A 20,990-nucleotide genomic window follows, 5' to 3' on the forward strand; every position below is an offset into this window, starting at 1 on the left:
TCCCAGGCTACTAATATCAGCCCCCAGCTGAATACCTAGCCTTTACTAGCTATTAAAATGGGGGACCCAAAAAAAAATGATGTGGGGTCCCCTTATTTTAATAGCTAGCAAAGGCTAGGCAGACAGCTGGGGGCTGATATTAATAGCCCAGGAAAGGTGCCATGAATATTGGCCCCCTCCCAAGCTAGAAACAGCAGCCCTCAGCCGCCCCAGATTTGGCACATCCTATTTGTGCGCCAAATCTGGCGCTTAGCCTCGCTCTTCCACGCTGCCCTGTAGCGGTGGCAGGGGGTAATAGTGGTGGGGTTCATGTCAGTGCCAGCTGCCATGAAGCCCAGGTTAGTAATGATGGGCGTCTATAAGACACCCCTATTACTAACCTACAAAGTGTTAAAAAGAAAAAACAGACACTACACCCAGAAAAAAATAATTTATTTGAAATAAAACACACAATTTTATTTAATTCTTAGTTTACTAAAAAAAAAAATAGTTACCTGCGCTGATCTCCCATGCACAGCTGTCACATCTGGAGATGTGACAGCTGTCATTGCTGCTGTAAGCTCACACTGCCGGGAACACGTCCGCTCCCGGCAGCGTGAGCCCCTGACTGAGGTCACCGGAGTGCATTCAGTCAGCGCAGCTCCGGTGACCTCCTTTACGGCCCTGCTGTACCGTGGGAATTTCTCACGGTCAGCGGGGCCGTAAAGGAGCTCACTGAAGCAGTGCTGCCTGAACTCCGGCGAACCCGCTTATGCAATGACGGGGCTGCTTTACGGCCCCGTCATTGTAGCGGCGGTAGCGGTTTAGAGCGGTCACATTTTATGTGGCTGCTCTAAACTGGAGATCATCGTGGGACACTCGATTTGGACTACTACGGAGGGGTAAGGATAAAATTGTGGTTTATTATTTTATATTTTATAGCAGGAGATTGATGGCTTCGGGGAATTAGGTGTCTAGGTGAGTATAGGTGTATTTTTTTATTTTTACTTTATTTTATGTGGCGATCGGCGGGGACAGGTAATGTATAAACTAATTTATTTTAGGTAACCACTGGCCACCAATGAAATGTATTTAAAATTTATTGGGGACCAGAAACAAACAAAAAAAAAATATGGGAGCCTAAAAAAATAAAACATGTATAGGGCCAAAAATATAAACCTATGGGGGCCAAAATAACATATGGGGGCAGTTTAAAGGACACAGTAGGGCAATTTAAATAGCAGGATCAGGCTGATGGGAACTACTGCTCCCATCGAGCTGATCCTGCTTGCACGAGTGGACGGGGGACAGACATAGGCCGATGGGAGTAATAGTGTCACATCGGCCTATGTCTGCCTGCACGCAGACATCGCGCAGACACCGTGCACACACCAATCATACATCATACCACATACATCAGGGAGCGGGGAGCGCAGCACAGAACGGGAAAGCCGGCGGTATAGTCTTTTCACTGCCGGCTTCCCCGCCCGGGTCCTCCGCTCCCCGCTCCTTGGTGCTGCGCTCCCCGCCCGGTCCTAACTTACGATCAGGATGGGGGGAGCGGAGGATCGGGGTGGGAGGCTGTGGGGAAGCAGTATGGGGCTGTGTGATTGTTTAAAAGCTGGCGGCTTTTTACCGCCCACCAGCTTTTAAACAATCAGGAGAATTCTCCCACGCTGGGATGGCATTCTGATGACAGGCTGGATCGCAGCTGAGCGCTGCCATCCAGCTTGTCATCCTTCAGAGACACTGTATAGTGCAGGCATTATGGGAACTTCCGATTCCGGTATCCGATATCCTAAAAGTATCGGAACTCCGATACTGCGAATATCGGTCGATATTTCAGTATCGGAATGCTCAACACTATTCAGGAATGATCGTATTTACACTATTCCCCTATAATAGCATTAATTCTGCAACTTTATAATCCAACCATGGAGATTGTTAGATGAAAATAGTTCAAATGAAAAATAGATTCGTTTTCAAGCAAAGAAACTAAGTAAACTGAGTGATAACCATCTCCTCTGATACACTTTTTTTTCCAAAGCAACTCATTCAGAAAGAGATCTAGATCTCTTATGGTATTTGTCAAATCTCAGATGGTCTTAAGCTAAGGTATTAGCATCCCGTCCCGTTAAACATGTACCTTAAGTACGTATCATCCTGTGCTTGAGTAATAATCAGAACAGTCTTACCTCAGTGTGAAGGCATTCGTCTTAACTAGCAAAGATGCTTCTCCTTCACCACAGGAGTCTCACGGATACGGGGACATTTTAACTCATCCACTGATTCCTCCTTTTATAGGTTTATTGCAGCGCTGCCATCTTATCACTCCAAGAGCGCACCGACTGGATATTTAACCAACTCGCCACTTAGTTGAGTCTACCAGTTTATGACTTTAATCGCAAGAATACATAGTGTAATATGGTTCCATTGACTTAATTTCCAATTTGTCCATCTGCACTTCTAACTGGGAGGATACACTGGTCTTGAAATAATTTTACCAGATCCTGCATAATCATGTCTGTCGGGCAACTCCATTAGGAAGATGGACTGGGATATTTACTGGTTCGTCAGTCCCATACCAGCGAGTCCAACTCGTACCTCCCTTAGTAGGGCAGGCCGTTAGTGCTGCCCGACTCAGTACAATCAAGTTTATCTTTCCATTCCGAATCAGGAGGGTAGATTGAGGCAATTTTTGGATTATCAACCATAGTTGCCAGTGAGTCGAGCTCGCACTTCCCTTAGGAAGGCCGACCGGTATGGTGCTGCCTTACTTGGCACAATCAAGTTCATCTTACCATTCTATACCAGGAGGGTAGATTGAGGCAATTGGTAGTTAGTCAGCTCCCAATACTGGCGAGTCCAGCTCGCACTTCCCTTAGGAAGGCTGACCGGTATAGTGCTGCCTTACTTGGCACAATCAAGTTTATCTTACCATTCCATACCAGGAGGGTAGATTGGGGCAATTGATGGTCTATCAACCAACTCATACCTCCCTTAGGAGGTCAGACCGGTATAGTGCTGCCCTCTTGGCACAATCAAGTTTCTTATCACTGTAAGCCAGAAGGGTAGATTGGGGCAAATGTTGGATTTTCAGCCCCCCACCGGTGAGTACAACTCGCAGCTCCTCCTACCATTTCCTATCAGGGGGATATGGGATATAGAGAGTTTAATCACTTAAGGTCGAAAAGGTCATTCGAAGACTCCAGGTAGGAGTTTTAAGTGGACTTATAGTGGTTTCTTTTAAGCTTTGCACAGACATGTTCCTCTTGCACCTTCAACCAGGAGGGGGTGGGGGGAACTGAGCTGCAGATGTTTATCAGCCAGTTCATCTAAAGAGATGGAGGCCTCTCATATGATGAGAGGTTGAAAAAGTTGAGCTTGTTTAGCTTAGAAAAATGACTCCTCAGAGGGGGATCTCATTTACATCTATAAATATATGTGTGGTCAGTACAAAGGACTAGCACATAACTTATTCCCTCCAAAGACCATACTAAGGACCAGGGGCACTCATTTCGGGTGGAAGAAAGGCAATTCCAGCACCTAAAATATGAAAGGGTCCTTTACTGTCAGTGCAGTCAGACTGTGGAATGCCAACCACAAGAGGTAGTAAGGGCAGACACTAACAGCTTTTAAAAAAGAAAAGGCTGGATGATTTCCTCGATACACATAATATTGTGGGTTACAGTTAAATTAGATAAAATATTACACCTATAGTAGTACATTTGATCCAGGGTTCTAGGACTGATCACCTTTTCTTGGGGTCAAGAGGGAATTTTTTTTTTTTCCCCTTGATGCAAATTGCTGAATGTGACCTGGGTTTTGCCTTCTTCTGGATCAACAGTTTTTAGGTATAGGGATTTTAGTAAAACCATTGTTACAAATACAAAAAAATAAAACTAATTAAAAATTATAAACTGATTCATTATAATTGTAATAGTGAAGTTATAATTATAAAGGTAATAATACATTTGTGAGGCCTAGTCCCAGTAAGTTAGTAAGTTAGTGTCAGAGTGCAATTGGGGGAGAAAGGTTGAACTTGATGGACCTAGGTCTTTATTCAATCTGTTACGTTACTAATGATCCCAGATTGTGAAGATAAACTGAACTTAAATTGGTATTATTCTTTTAGCGCCCCCATTCACACCTTTACCAAGAAGACCACTGGGACATAGATGATAAATGCAGACTAGTTCAATATGCTATCCAAGTATGAAGGATTGACTGGACCTGTTACTCAGCAGCTATCCTTTGGACTGTATTTAATAGAATCACCCCAGACCGAGGGCATCGTCCAGAGACCTTATTTACCAATATCAGTAATATTGCTAGTAAAGGGCAGTGAAGTTTTGAGACCTTAGTGAAACAGATCTACAAGCCCCAAGTTGTCTTGCTAACCGGGCAACCCCCCGTGAGGCAGACAGCTGAGGAAAATCCTAGACCTAACGTGGCAGGTTCTTCCGCAACTATTAAGCGGTCTAAAAAAACCTTCAGACAGGCCAACGTGAGTCATAAACCTACACCTGAATTGGCATGAGGCCTAGCTGTGAGGCTCTATGCAAACCATGAGGTCTAGCCATGAGGCTCAATATGCAAGCCATGAGGCCTAGCCGTGAGGTTCAATACGCAAGCCGTGAGGCTCAATACACAAGCCATGAGGCTTAATACGCAAGCCATGAGGCCTAACTGTGAGGCACAATACGCAAGCCATGAGGACTACCGTGAGGCTCATTTCGCAAGCCATGAGGCCTAGCCGTGAGGTTCAATACGCAAGCCATGAGTCATAGCCGTGAGACTCAATACGCAAGCCATGAGGCTCAATACACAAGCCATGAGGCCTAGCCATGATGCTCAATACGCAAGTCATGAGGCCTAACCGTGAGGCTCAATACGCAAGCCATGAGGCCTAACCGTGAGGCTCAATGCACAAACCATGAGTCCTAGCGTGAGGCTCAATACACAAGCCATGAGGCCTAGCCTTGAGGCTTTATACACAAGCCATGAGGCCTAACCATGAGGCTCAATACACAAGCCATGAGGCTTAGGCCAAAAAAACGTAGGTAGGTACGGAATCATTAAATTTAGATTCTTCCAGACTGATGTTATCATTTCAGCGCCCAACTGGGCCCCTGCTCATTGCCACTCACTAGAGGTAGCTATAGAACTCAGCATGGTGTTCCATGATTCACTGGTGTTCCATGATTTACGGCTGCTCCAGCCGTGAGCTCCAGGCTTCTACATCCTTGAGGACAGGAAACCACATTGAAGGAGGAAGTGGGGGTTGCCTTTTTATTTTGTGCTCAGGGCTTCCTGTCCGGTAATAGGGGCAGATCCTACTCTCTCTCGTATGGTGCTGTCATGGGGGAAGGGAAAAAGGTGGCTCCTGGTGACAGAAGCAGATGTCACAGTAGGAGATCCCAGAGGAGATAGGACACACCATTTGCAGAAGCTCTTATATGACACAATGGCAGAAAACCAGATCAGTAGAAATCACCTTAAAGTGGCTCCATTTTGGAAATTATAACCCTCAGTGAATTAATCTATAGGAGTAGTGACTATTTTGACTCCAAAGCCACTTTCCTGAAATTAGCACGCTGTGGATGTTGTAGAGTGAAAATTGCACATTTGTTGTTTTATAACCCAACACATAGTGTCCAGATTGTGCTCCAGGAGACACACACCATCAATTAAGTGGGTTCTTCTCACTATAGTAATGCCAAATACATGGATGATAAATGTGGTTTGGGCACACTGCAAAGCTCAGAACAAGGGGGAGATTTGACTTTGGGAGAGCAGATATTGCTGGATTGGTTTATGAAAGCCATGTTGCTTTTCAAGAGCCTTTGAGCCACTAATAATGTGGAAACCTCTGTTTTTCAGATGATGGACCTGAGTGAGGACTTGTTTTTTTGTGAGATGAGAAGTTTTTTTTGGTATTATTTTCGCTTACATAACATTGTTTGGTGGCTTTTTATTCCATATATGGGAAGCAGAATGAACAAACAATTGAACACCACGCTCTTCTGGTTCATCCTATGAGGTTATCTATTAGACTGTGAACTGTCATTGTCTTGGTGAATAATTCAATTTTTTTGCATAACTTCCCATTTTTACAGACAGTTTAAGTAGAAATGTTCAAAAATATATAATTACACAGATTTTTTATTAAAAAATAATAATTGGTTTTATTATTGGCAGATGATTGTACCAGGAGATCAGAGGGACAGCTGACATCTTCAATTTTCAAATCAGATAATTTTGAGATCTCAGAGGATACAATTGAAGTGAATAGCATTACTCCAGATATACCATCATCCCTTCACATCAAAGATCTGTCTTCTGATCCTTTGAAACAGGTTCTGTCTTCTGATTCATTACCGACTACTCAGAAAAATCAGAGTCACAAAATAAGCATTAAAAAACAAATTGCTCCTAAAGCAAAGAAGCCATTTTCACGTTCAGAATATAGAAATAGTTTTCCCCTCAAAAAGTCTTTTCTTAAGCATGAAAAAATTCACAAAGCGAAGAATAGATTTTCTTGTTCCAAGTGTGGGAGATGTTTTAATCAGAAATCAGATTTTGTTAGGCACCAGATAACTCACACAGGAGAGAAGCCATTTTCCTGTTCAGAATGTGGGAAATGTTTTACAAAGAATTCAGATCTTATTGGACATCAGAGAACTCACACAGGGGAGAAGCCATTTTCATGTTCAGAATGTGGAAACTGCTTTACAGTGAAATCAAATCTTATTGCACATCAGAGAACTCACACAGGGGAGAAGCCATTTTCATGTTCAGAATGTGGGAAATGTTTTATAAAGAAATCAAATCTTATCAGCCATCAGAGAACTCACACAGGGGAGAAGCCATTTTCATGTTCAGAATGTGGGAACTGCTTTACAGAGAAATCAAATCTTATTGCACATCAGAGAATTCACACAGGGGAGAAGCCATTTTCATGTTCAGAATGTGGGAAATGTTTTGCAAATCAATCAAATCTTATCAGCCATCAGAGAACTCACTCAGGGCAGAAGCTATTTTCATGTTCCGAATGTGGGAACTGCTTTACAGAGAAATCAAAGCTTATTACACATCAGAGAACTCACACAGGGTTGAAGCCATTTTCATGTTCAGAATGTGAGAAATGTTTTGTACAGAAATCAAATCTTATCAAACATCAGAGAATTCACACAGGGGAGAAGCCATTTTCATGTTCAGAATGTGGGAAATGTTTTGTACAGGAATCAAATCTTATTAGACATCAGAGAATTCACACAGGGGAGAAGCCTTTTTCATGTTCAGAATGTGGGAACTGTTTTACATTGCAATCAACGCTTATCGACCATCAGAGAACTCACACAGGGGAGAAGCCATTTTCATGTTCAGAATGTGGTAAATATTTTGCAAAGAAATCAAATCTTAGCAAACATCAGAGAATTCACACAGGGGAGAAGCCATTTTCATGTTCAGAATGTGGAAAATGTTTTGTACGGAAATCAAGTCTTATCAAACATCAGAGAACTCACACAGGGGAGAAGCTTTTTTCATGTTCAGAATGTGGGAAATGTTTTACAGAGCAATCAACGCTTATCGAACATCAGAGAACTCACACAGGGGAGAAGCCATTTTCATGTTCAAAATGTGGGAAATGTTTTAACCAGAAAGCGCATCTTGATAGCCACCGGAGAACCCACACAGAGGAGAATGCCGCAGCTACACCCAACTAGTCTCTGTACAGACTAGAAAGGCCCTAGCTGCACAACTAAAAATACTACGGACCTAATTCTCTAATTGAGGAGTTTCTCGTACCTCCTGAGGAACCAGAGGGGAGGCCACAACATACTGTCAACCAGGGGAAAGGAAAGTATGAAGTAAAATACGAAAACCCTGAGTGAGAAACTAAAACACATTCATATAGGGCAAAGAAGGCAAGCTAATGAGAGCCACAAATAAAAGGAACAAGTATAATCTCCCAGAAACCTAACATTGTTAGAATGAAAATGTACTAGGAGGGAAAGCAAACTGACCGGGAGGATAGTTTCACCTTTGTGGTGAAACTTATACAATTCATCCTCACCAACTGTAAATGTAAACCTGTCCATTTATAATGACCACGGACAAGATAAAGATTCCCAACTCACATCAGGACCACAAGATCCCAGGTACTTTCAGCTGCATCACAACTAATGTAGTGTACTTAATTATATGTACCAAAGGTCCAACTGGGGGTCTGTATGTAGGGGAGACAAGGCAAAAACTTAGAACAAGGATGAATTCTCATCGCCACACAATAAAAGAAAAAAAGAATAGATCTACCTGTAGCCAAACATTTTTGTATCCCTGATCACAGCATCATGGACATGAAATTACTTGTATTAAAAGGTAACTTCAAATCTCAGAGAGACAGAGTTATGACAACCTTTTACACACTCGGAGCAGGAATGAATGTGTCACTTGGATTTATGTCTTTTTACTAGTGATGAGCGAATACATTCGGCACTATTCTTTACTCTCACGAATAGTACACAATTCAGGCTCTTCGACGAGTCATTAGCTATTCACCTCGGTATATTCGAGTGACCCGCCCAGCATGTTTGGCGCTTTATTTGCAGCCAATGAACATGCTGGGCTTGCTTGCCAATCACAGTAATGCCGTTGCCATCTTTGTTGTGGCATTACTGTGATTGGCTGGCCTTACAGCATCATAGGGGGATATTTAAGCCCTGCCGGCGCTATCTTGCGCATTTTACATGCGGACTCAACGTAGTGTGAGCGTAGGGAGAGTGAAAGCAGCGTATAGGGAGTGTCTTTTAAGAGCTATTTAGAGTGAAGATTAGTTCTCTGTTAGGTTGAGATAGCGCAGAGTGAGATTTAATACGAGGGAGAGGAAAAGGGAGGCAGGGTGTTAGCATTGCAAGTACATGCTGCAGATCTCTGCTAGGTTGCATTGTGTATAGTCAGAAGCATATAAACCAGAAGAACATGGCGGTATAGATAAACCATAGTTCATATGTGGGCACTCCCAATAAAGTACAACCTACAAAAAGAGTGGAGTGACAGAGCCCCAAAAAGAGTCAGGTCACCATCATAATGTTTTATTGTGTATCCAAAATCTAAAAAGAAGGTCCCACGGACACTCCTAAATAGAGCACAACCAATAAAAATAGTATGTCATGGGTGAAAACTACAAAAAGGACAGAGAGACAACCATGTGAGTCTACAAATATGGGTACATGAAAAGAAGTGACAATATTATCAATCCAAGTATCAATTATTCCAGTTACCAAGTAAATGGACAACGTAACTTACAATTAATTACATTAAATGTCCTATGTTAATCCATTCCTGGACACTTCAACATGAATAAACAACCAAAATATCCAGATCAATATATACTAAACGTCTGGACAATGAAGAGATACCAGCTGCTTATAAAAGATATAGATTTTATTTCATCAAATTGATAAAACCAATTAACAAGACAGGGCAACAACCTCTATAAAGGAGCGACACATACATGAGCTGGGAGGGAAAATTAACCCCCAAAAAAGGCCAAAAAATTGAACATCACTAGTAAACAAGAAATTAATTAATATAATGCCATATTCATACAATGTATTTGTTAGTAAGTGGCATGAATCATACACATGATGGTAACATAACTTAATTTAAATCAATACTGAAGAGACTATCCTAATGAAAAAATACAGCCTAAAATGCCAAAGTTTAAGGTGCCAGTGCTTCAGTGACTCTGATGGTCATACAGATAATAGATAGCTATGTCATGATGTAAAACAGGCCTATGAATACAGGTAAACTGCAGACTGTGATATTTCAGTTTTTCTTTTTTAATAAATTTGCAAAAATTTCTACATTTCTGTTTTCTTTCAGTCAAGATGGGGAGCAGAGTGGACTTTAATGAGAAAAAAATGAACTTTTTAGAATTTACCAAATGACTGCAATGAAACAAAGAGTGAAAAATTTAAAGGGGTCTGAATACTTTCCGTACCCAGTGTATATATTAGTATAAAATAACCCCTATACATTTAAAACCCATATCTAACATAGTGATACAATAATTCACATAGACGACTATATTGTCACTGTAGTCTTCTATCCCACACGTATAGGGTCATCCGCGAGGATAGACGTTCAACTGCCTTGCTCGTACAGTTGAGCTGGTCCCCCAGCCACTGGAAACGCACATCCCGCCACGACCCATCAACCCAGGCAAAAGCTTTCCTAAGGATGAATAAAAACAATTAAAAACACCAATACATCTACAATAAAACCATAAGATATTAAAAGAAACCCCCATCTACCCATTAGCCTCTATTATAGGAAGGTACTGAACCCAAAGCTTTCATTAAGTCCTGCCGGTGCTAGGGTACCCCGTCGATAGATCCACTTACTCTCCAATTGTGCTAAAATCCTCCCCAGGTCCCCTCCTCTTGCTCCCATGGTGACTTGATCAATATCTATGATGCAGAATTCTCTTGGGCTGCATTGATGGTGATGTAAAAAATGGCGTGGTAAAGTTTTGAGTGCTAGGGTCTTCCACCGTTTTGGCTTTGATAATGTCCCTAACTTGCTCTCTTACTCAAATTTTTAATTCTTTAGTAGTAAGTCGACATATATCTTTTTACAAGGACATTGGGCATAATAAATTACGCCCTTCGAGGTACAATTTAAATGTGCCCTTATTTCAAATGTTTTGGAGCCACCAAAACTATCAAACTTCTTTGCCTTCTTCAAATAACCACACGCCTTACAAAGCCCGCACGGAAAAAAAACATTAATCTCTTTCCTGTTATCCTGTTTATCTCTACATCTCTCCGGATCATAGTGACTGTGAACCAACAGATCTTTTAAGTTTGGACTTTGCTTCTCCACCATTGAGGGTGCTGGGGGGAGGATTTGACGGAGGATCGGATCTGTTAATAGAACTTACTAGTGCTTCTGTAAAATTGATCTCACTTCAGGCCACTGATTGTTATATACCAAAATAAATCGTACCTCCTCTGATTTGTTGATGTTTTTTTTTATTGCCATAAATTAATTGATCTCTTGGGGTTCGTGCTGCTATCCTGTAACCCCGTCTGATTGACCTACAGCTATATCCCCTCTTCAAACCGATTATCCAGTTCTATCGCTTGTTCCTCAAATGTTTTCTCATTAGAGAATATCCTTTTGGCCCTAAGGAACTGACCTATTGGAATTCCTCTTATAGTGGAGGGTGGGTGTGCCAATTCTACGTGTAACAACGAGTTTGTCGCAGTTGATTTCCTAAATATGTCAGTAGTTATAATACCATTCTCAGATACCCCGATTTTTAAATCCAAGAAGTCCAGACTTCTTCCGAATTTATATGTTAGCCGAATATTCAAATTGTTATCATTCAGCTTGGTCATAAGCCTCTCCAAATCTCTGGCTGTAGCCTCCCACACAAACCATATATCATCAATGTATCTGATCCTTCCCTGGACGATGTCCATCTCAACAGGTGGTATCCGCCTGGAATATATCCCGCTCCCACGAACCCAAAAAAGGTTGGCGTAGGAGGGGGCACAGGAGGCCCCCATATTGGAGCCCTGTTGTTGTAAGTAGATGTTCTTTTTGAAAATAAACACATGTCGAAGGACAAATTCCAGGAGGACCACGAGCAGCTCGGCAGGGACAGCTTGAGACCACTTGACGTCAGATACCACGAAACCACCCTAATACCATCTTCATGTTTGATGGACGTATAAAGTGTCTCTACATCTGCAGTGACCATGACTATATGGTCACCGAGGCAGAGGTGATCCAATCTTTGCAGGGCGGCCATGGTATCTTGTAGGAGGGCAGGCCAGAGACCAAGAGCTTCAAGTAGTGATCAATTACACTAGATATAATTTCACACAAACTGCTGTTACCGGCAACAATTGGCCTACCTGGTGGATCAATCGGATTTTTGTGATGTTTTGGAATTAAGTCAAAGGTGGCCAAACGGGGCTATAGTTTGCGCACCGTATCCAACAGTTCTTTTGGGATCACACCCTGTTTGAATGCCTCTTCGAGGATAGACACCAATTCATCCTGGAAAGAGGATAGGGGGTTATAAGAAAGTTTTTTTATAGCAATGGGGGGTATTCAGAAGTTTATATGCCTGCTTTTTGTAAAGGCTGACTGGCCAGACAACGAGGTTTCCCCATTTATCCGCAGGTTTAAAAATAACATCTTTCAATTTTAGTAAATATTTTAGCTCCATTTTTTCCATTTTACTTGGGTTAGATTTCCAAGGCGTGCATTGGGAAAGATTTTCAATGTCCAAAGTGACCAACTTAGTGAATACCTCAATGGCAGGACATAGGCTGAGGGCTGGAAATTTCTTAGATTTGTTACATAGATTATGGGGAAAGTCACTAACCTCTGAATTACTTTCTGCCTCCAGAGATTCCAGGGTTTCCAATGCTTCCCTTTCTTCTCTGGTAGGAAATAGGTCATGTAACGCTGTTTTGTAATGTAATTTTTTGTAAATGAGTTTCCTTGCAAATAGATGTGTAACTTTCACCTTCGTGAACGGGTCTAGGTGATAAACAGGAGAATAGGTAGGGCCCTTCTCTAAGAGTGTTAGTTGAGTTGTGGATAAGGTATGGGTAGATAAATTAATTACCTTACATCTGTCACCACCTACCTTTTATATGCAGCTGGTATCTCTTCTTTGTCCAGACGTTTAATATATATTGATCTGGATATTTTGGTTGTTTAACGTAACTTACAAGAACGGTATACAATCATGCATATGTGTTATCCTGGCACAACGTTGTGGACAACGCCCCCCGAAGAGCCTCATGCGAAACGCGCGTCGGTGCCCCAGCGAGACACCAGTCCATACAGCACTATGGGTATGTTATGACTCATCTTTATGTCAATGTCAATTTCTCTTCCCAGGCAATGTCAGTATATTTCTGGACATCATAAAAGGTTACACATGTCTTATGGGCACCTTTACTGTTATGATGCCAAGATAACACATATGCATGATTGTATACTGTGCTTGTAAGTTACGTTGTCCAATTACTTGGTAACTCGATTTATTGATACTTGGATTGATAATATTGTCACTTCTTTTCATGTTCCCATATATGTGGACTCACATGGTTGTCTCTGTCCTTTGTGTAGTTTTCACCTATGACCTACTATTTTATTGGTTGTGCTCTATTTAGAAGTGTCTGTGGGACCTCCTTTTTATATTTTTAATCCACAATAAAACTGATTTTATTATCTGGAATCATTATGATGTTGACCTGACTCTTTTTTGGGCTCTGTCACGCCACTCTGTTTGTAGGTTGTGTATAATGTAGGAACAGATTATGGGAGTTGGGAGAGAGGCCGGGTTTCATATCCAGTACCATAATATACAAAACAGCTCTTTTTTAGAGCAAAATAATATTCCTTAGTACCTGCATATACTAAACAATTTTTTCAGCTAAATAATATTCCTGGCCTATTGCTAAAATAGCGTATATTTATCTAGCAGTTGTGCGACTGGCGCAAAGCCTGCTGAGCTATGCAAACTAAACTATTTACCAGTAATTTTCCTGAGTCTGCTGTTGGCGTGTGTCATAAAGGCGATAGAACAAAAATTACTCTACTATTGGTAAAGTAAATGGCGTATATTTATCCAACAGTTGTGTGACTGGCGCAAAGCCTGCTGAGATACGCAAACGTCGCTATTTACCAGTAATTTTCCTGAGTCTGCTGTTGCTGTCTAATAAAGCTAAAAAAAATTACCCACACATTACTACCTACAGGGAATTTATACATAACACATCTGTGAGAGTACTTGTAAAAAATAAAGCCAAGGAATTTTTTTTCATAAAGCATTCAATATCGGAAAGGGTGACGTTAAGGAATGGGGATGTCGATGTGGTGGTGCCCAAAGATCAGAAGTAGTGATGAGCGAGCGTGCTCGACACTGCTCGGTACTCGCCTGAGGATCTCACTGCTCGACATGCTTGGCAAGTATTTCTGGGATGCTTGGGCGGGAGCTCGGGTCCCTGCCCTGCATGTTTGGTGCTCTTAAGAGAGCCAGTGAACATGCAGGGATTGTCTGCCACTCACTGTAATGCCGTAGCCATCTTGGTTGTGGCATTACAGTGATTGCCAGGCCCCATATCGTCATCGGGTCTATATAAGACCTGGTGCCCCTATGCTCATCACAGTCTAACCCGGAAACAGGCAGAGTAGGGAGAGGTGCTGCTGTGTGAAGGACAGAATTGGCAGTGTAATAGTTAGGTATAGGTATTCCACACCAAGATAGATATCCATCTGAACTAACAGTCCTTCTGAGGACTAATCCAGCTGCATATATTCAGTGGTGATAGCAGGAGCTAGGCAGGCAGGTTTTTGTGGACACTGTATACTGCACAATAGGGTCCATTGCACGTTCTGTCTGCTCCTGCTGTTACAGATATCTGTAGACATGGCCCCAGATAATTTTTTTTTTTTTTATCTTAATCCTGATTAGTAGCTTAAAAAGCAATACAGTACACCATTTTGCTGCTCCATATGCTTGTTAGCAGAATACAGGCATTTTTTTTTATTTTACTCACATTGCTGTATTGTAAAGCAGAGACAATTTTCCATCATCACACCTGATCCCATATTACTGCCGTAATAATAGACATTTTGTGGAGCATACCAATACTCAATTTAAAGTCAGCCAGCAGTGTGTTGTTGAACCTATTCACACTTGGTGGTTGAACAATACTATACTAAAAGGTCCCAGTCTAAAACCGTGGTCGTCACACCTGATCCCATATTACTGCCATAATAATACAGACATTTTGTGAAGCATACCAAATATACTCGATTTAAAGTCAGCCTGTGTGTTGTTGAACTTATTCACACTTGGTCGCTGAACAATACTATACTAAAAGGCCACAGCCTAAAACCGTGGTCGTCACTAGTGTTGAGCGAATTTGTTCGGCGGATGTTCGAAAGTTTCAAATTCGGCACGAATATGGCACATTCGGATTCGTGATCACAAAGGCGAGCAAACTTTCTTAAAATCTGAAAAGTTTAAGAATTTGCACGGGACTGCGAATACAGGGCAACTACGGCGTTTTGAAATGTTTTGTTCGCATAGTGCAAGTGTATGATGGGCCGTGATATGTGCCAGGTGAGTGTGGGGGCTGTGGAGAGCTTAGAACAGGTCACTTTTTTTTTCTTTTTTCCGGTGGGCGGTAACTTTAACTGAAGAAAGCACAGCCAGCCAATCATAGTGCAGGAAGCATCTACACTGTCCAGACATAAGGGCTTCTGCGATTGGCTGCTGAAATCACATGTCCTCTCAATATAAAAAGTGGCCATGTTCCCTCAGCGCCATTATATCCATGTCACTGCTGGAGACAGACGCAGCTCAGTGTTCTCCTGTGTAATGAGAGATATTAGCTAGATAGATGGGCGCTTGTGTGGCAGTCAGATAGTGTAGATAATTCCTGGCCTGTGTACCTCTGCAACCGCTGGTGCAGCACATTTTGGTGTTCTTGTGCAAGTACTGAGATTCTGACAGAAACAGAGGGCCAATGCCATACAATAGTGCTGTGCACCGGTGGTATAGAGCTCCATGTCTCAGTATACCTTGAATCTTTTTTTGCTCTTGCTAATGTGATCAAGTAAGCGCAGTGCACCTTTTCATTTAGTGGGGTTGACATTGTGCTCTGCTATTTTTCTGTTGCTATTGTGATATTGAAAGCTATGCGCACTAAAGTTTTTTTAGTGTCAGATACTATTTTAGTGGAGTTGAACTTCAGGTGGTTTCAGAGTAAAAAAATACATTTTTACTCATGCTACGCCCAGTCCAAAAAATATTTTTTCCTGTGCCAAAAGTCATACAGTGCTATAAGCCAGCTACTACGTCAGTGGCGGTCAAATTCAGCTTGTACGCACAGTCAAACCTATATTTATTTTTGGTTGGCAGGCAGAGTCCACCAAAAGTTTTTTACTGTGGCAAAGTTGATCCAGTCTGTTAAAAGGCAGATCCTATTTTAGTGGAGTTGAACTTGTCCTGGTTTCACAGTAAAAAAAACAAAAACTTCTCTTACCTGGCCCAGTCCAAAAAATATTTTTTCCTGTGCCAAAAGTCATAGAGTGCTATAAACCAGCTACTACGTCAGTGGTGGTCAAAGTCAGCTGGACGCAGAGCTTATGCAGAGTAACCGAAATATATTTTTTGCTCTGAGTAAAGTGATACAGCTGGCTAGATCTGAGTTTGAAATATTTTGGAGCATATATTCTATGTCATACTGGCCTCATCCACATTCAAAAAAAATAATTTCTTCTGTTCCTAAAGTAATACAGCAGGGGACATCTCAGTTTGAAATTGTTTGGAGAACATCTCGTAGGTTTTATCGGCCTCATGCACACTAACAAATTTCTTTTGTCTGTTAGTAATGTTATACGGCAGGCCATATCTTACCTTGTCATTTAGTGTCACTGAAATTCAGGTGTGTGCTGAGCTATTGCACAGGAAAAAAACGTATTTTTCTTTAGTTAATTGCGTGCTCCTACCACTGTATCTGACCAACATGAGTGGGAAAAAGAGAGGGCATGGTGGAAGGGGGAATAGGCTTGGTGTTCAAGGTGTACGTGGGGTATGTGATAATGTTAGTGAAAGCACTAGTGAACCAACACAAACAGGTCCTATCCAAAGACAACTGACAACTTATGTTAGTGGATGGCCTACTGCACTCCCTTCCTTTGGCAGCCGCACAGCAATACGCCTTGTTGATAAGGCCTAGAAAAAGCAGGTGCCCCAGTGGATGGCAAGCTCTGCTTCCAGTGGCCTCTCCTCTTCTTCCTCCACCTCAACATCACACGCAGTACAGTCCTCAGAGGTGGCACCCCAATTACTCATGTTTCCCCCCGCGTCACAACTGGCCAACTGCCCAGCTGACTGTAGCGAACCACAGATGGGTGAGTCTGTAGAACTCTTTACCCATTCTACACTATGGGCATCAGAAGTGTACTTCAAACAGTCACGGGGAGGAAAGCATCTGCCCCGATGCCCAAAATTTTTTTTAGCTTGGATTCGGGGCAGGACGAAGTAGGGTCCGAGCAGGTTCCTGACCCTCGTCACCAGACGTTAACCTCAGAGGAGAGAGGTGATCCCGATTAGACTCAGATACCTGAGGCTCATGCGGACTGTACTGTGCTGTCAGAGCAACAAGAAGAGAGGGGTCACTCTGAGGGTGAAGAATAGGATAACACATTGGATGATGACAAGGTTGAAGATCCTACTTGGTGCGAACCCAGAGTCACGCAGCCGAGTAGCTCATCGAGGAGGTGGAGGAGGAAAACGAGGAGGTTACATTTTGCCCTATGGCGCAGACATGGAGTGTTGCAAGCACGAGGAGCACTACATCCTTAGCCATATCCGTGGCTGTGGCCAGCAGTGGTCACGGATCTGCAGCTTGCAGGGGCAGCAAGGGTTGCCTAGCATGGGCCTTTTTTGTCGCTGCAAAGGATGAGACAACTCACGTTATCTGCAAACTTTGCAATAAAAAACTCAGTAGAGGGATAAACTGCAGTAATTTGACTACTACAACCCCTGGCAAAAATTATGGAATCACTGGGCTCGGAGGATGTTCATTCAGTTGTTTAATGTTGTTGAAAAAAAGCAGATCACAGACATGGCACAAAACTAAAGTAATTTCAAATGGCAACTTTATGGCTTTAAGAAACACTAAAAGAAATCAAGAAAAAAAATGTGGTACTCAGTAAGGGTAATTTTTTTCGGGACCAAGCAGAGGGAAAAAATTATGGAATCACTCAATTCTGAGGAAAAAATTATGGAATCACCCTGTAAATTTTAATTTCCAAAACTAACACCTGCATCAAATTAGATCTGCTCGTTAGTCTGCATCTAAAATGGAGTGATCACACCTTGGAGAGCTGTTGCACCAAGTGGACTGACTACTGGCTACACCAGCATGTCGCAGACAACATCACCTGTTCTTTGTCTAAATCTATGTGTGCCAGGGTGCATTTCACCACAGACACCTGGACGGATAAGCATGGCCCAAGGGCATTACATCTCGCTGACTGGGTACTGGGTCAGGGCCGGCGTCAGCACCCGGCGTACCCGGGCAAGTGCCGCGGCCCTGGAAAATCAGAGGGGCCCAGCCGCCCACTCACTGTCGGGGCCCGGCCCACACACCCACCCGCCCACTCACTGTCGGGGCCGGGCCCTCACACCCACCCGCCCACTCACTGTCGGGGCCCTGGCCGCATCCTCGGCACGTGTTCAGGGACGCAGGCGCTGCTTGATTGCCGGCACTCCCCCCAGACATGGCCGCGCGCTGTCTGGCTGTGTCTGCTAGTAATGACACGGCAGGATCAATGGCACTGCACCTTTAATTGTGCTTGTGTGTCGCCCCTGCCGCGTCATTACTAGCAGACACAGCCGCACAGCGCGCGGCCATGTCTGGGGGGAGTGCCGGCAATCAAACACCGTCGGAGCGGAGGTCCTCCACAGATGGGGGGGAGCGGCCCAGACCCGACCGCAAGTGGACCCCTCTGATGTTCCAGGGCCATGAAGTCTGACACGCCGGGGGCCCTGCACTGCCCCATACCTGAGGAGCTGCTGGACAGGACACTGGACCGGGGACAGGTGAGTGAGGCTTCCCCAATCCCCATATTAAAAATACTTGTAATGGGTCTGTGTGAGTGCATGTATGTGAATGTCAGTGTGTATGACTGTGTATATATATTTGTTTGTTTTATATATGTCTTTAAGAATTTGTGTAAAAATATGTGTATGTCTGTATGTGTACATGTCTGCGTACCGTGTGTGCGTGCGTTTGTATGCGTACCGTGTGTACGTGCGTGTCTGGGTACCGTTTGTGCGTGCGCGTTTCTGGGTACCGTGTGTGCGTGCGTGTGTCTGCGTACCGTGTGTGCGTGCGTGTGTCTGCGTACCGTGTGTGCGTGCGTGTGTCTGCGTACCGTGTGTGCGTGCCTGTGTCTGCGTACCGTGTGTGCGTGCCTGTGTCTGCGTACCGTGTGTGCGTGCCTGTGTCTGCGTACCGTGTGTGCGTGCCTGTGTCTGCGTACCGTGTGTGCGTACCATGTGTGCGTGCCCATGTCTGCATATGTGAAGGATGAGGTGGCAGGCTGGGCCCTGTGTACTATATATATATATATATATTTCTCCGCCGTATCTGTGCATCATGAATCGTGTATGTGTTAAAAGGGCCCACTGAGACTCTTTTGCCCGGGGCCCAGAAAAACCTGGAGCCGGCCCTGCACTGGGTGACTCTGGTGGCTGTGGGGTCAGGGGCTGCTCCACAAATCTTGGAATTCCCAAGGCTTGCAGAAGAAACCTCTGTATTTCCCACTTCCTCCTCTGCTTCTGCGTCCTCCACCTCCTCTAGGGCCTCCACCTGCGCACTCAACCTCTGCCTTAATGAGACATGCGTTCCAAGGGTGCGGAGCGAATACACACCACCTCCGTACTGCGCAGTCAGGGCTCATCGTAATCAGGCAGTCTTCAAATTAATATGTCTTGGAGATTGCAGTCATACAGGTGAAGAGTTGTGGGCAGCTCTCCAGGCTCAGTTTGAGCAATATCAGTCTCCGATGAACCTAGAGCCAGGGAAGGTCGTGTGCGATAACGGTGCGAACCTGTTAGCGGCCCTAGGCCGAGGTAAGCTCGCACACGTGCCTTGCATGGCTCACATCCTCAATCTGGTGGTACAGCGATTTCTCCGCCACTATCCTGGCCTGGATGAGCTGCCTCACAAAGTACGGAAGCTATGTGCTCACTTACGCCGTTCGTACCCCTCATGTCATCGACTTGCATCAGTACAGAGGTCTGTGTCAGTGCCAGTTAACAGGTTGATCTGCGATGTGCCGACGGGGTGGAATTCCACTCTGCACATGCTGTGCCAGCGGCAACGAGCTCTGACGCAATATGTCATGACATATAGCGTGGGGCAACGCAGTACGGACTTTGGGCATATCACGTTTGTGGAGTGGGAACAGATTAAGGACCTCCGTACCCTTCTGCACGGTTTTGAAATGGCTACTAAACTGGTTAGCGCTGACGATGCCGTCATCAGCATGACTATTCCGGTCATATACATGCTGGAGCACACTTTGAATAACCTGTGGCAGTAGATGGTGGCCCCAGAAGAAGAGTAGGATGCGGAAGGGATACCAATGTCTCAAATTTCCAGACTGTCATCACACAGGCGGATGCCAAGTGATGGTGGATTACAGTGATCGACAGGGTTTGGTGATACCAGGCAAACTGTTAGTGAAGGTACAAGAGCCGAGGAACTAATGGAGGAGGAAGAGGTGATGGGCAGCTGTCAGAGGATAAAGAGGATAATCATTCCCTCTCGTTTGAACTTTGTTGGCAGGAGGGGACGGAGGAAACAAGCATCAGTGTTAAGCAGGCCACAATACAGCCTGGCATTGGACCTCCTGGAAGAGCCCAACATATGAGTGCCTTCTTGATACACTATCTGCAACATGATCCCCGTATAGCTAGGATTCAAAATAATGCTGACTACGGGGTTGCCACTCTGATAGATCCACGTTATAAAAGTCAATTTTTCCAGATGCTTCCTGCCATGGAAAGGGACCCGCTTATGTTGGAGTATCGAAATAAGCTTTTAAGCAACCTTAGTAGAGGTTTTCCTCAAGATAACAGTGAGGCACACAGTGTGCATCACAGCTGTAGTCCGCTGTAGTCTTTCAACCTCCCGCACGTCAGTTTGTCAATGCGAAAACATTAGCAGCAGCACCATAGTAAGTGGCAGAAGCTATTTCTGGGAGTCCTTTCACACATTTTTTGCACCAGTACAAGTCTGACATGTGGTGAATGACTGGAGAGGATGGTGGAGGAGTATCTAAAGCTTAATATGAATACAATCAGGGAGGATTTTGACCCTTTTACATTTTGGTCTTCAAAAATGGATGAATGGCCTCTCACGTTTTGGAGGTTTTATTATGCC

The 20,990-nt window shown here is 43.7% G+C and overlaps 1 protein-coding gene across 2 annotated transcripts in view; it reads left to right on the plus strand.

Moving 5' to 3' along the window:
- The window catches only part of LOC141201588 (uncharacterized), a 194,857-nt gene extending 181,851 nt beyond the window's left edge, over nucleotides 1-13,006 (plus strand). For both annotated transcript variants that reach the window (XM_073663583.1, XM_073663582.1), the window contains exon 7: nucleotides 6,181-13,006. In XM_073663583.1, the coding sequence (XP_073519684.1) occupies nucleotides 6,181-7,709 (1,529 nt within the window). In that variant the 3' untranslated portion in view covers nucleotides 7,710-13,006. The remainder of the gene's footprint in view (nucleotides 1-6,180) is intronic.
- The last annotated feature ends 7,984 nt before the right edge of the window (nucleotides 13,007-20,990 follow it).

This window comes from Phyllobates terribilis, unplaced genomic scaffold (assembly GCF_046119375.1).
Source record: "Phyllobates terribilis strain yellow unplaced genomic scaffold, ASM4611937v1 Scaffold_119__1_contigs__length_5224398, whole genome shotgun sequence".
NCBI lineage: Eukaryota > Metazoa > Chordata > Amphibia > Anura > Dendrobatidae > Phyllobates > Phyllobates terribilis.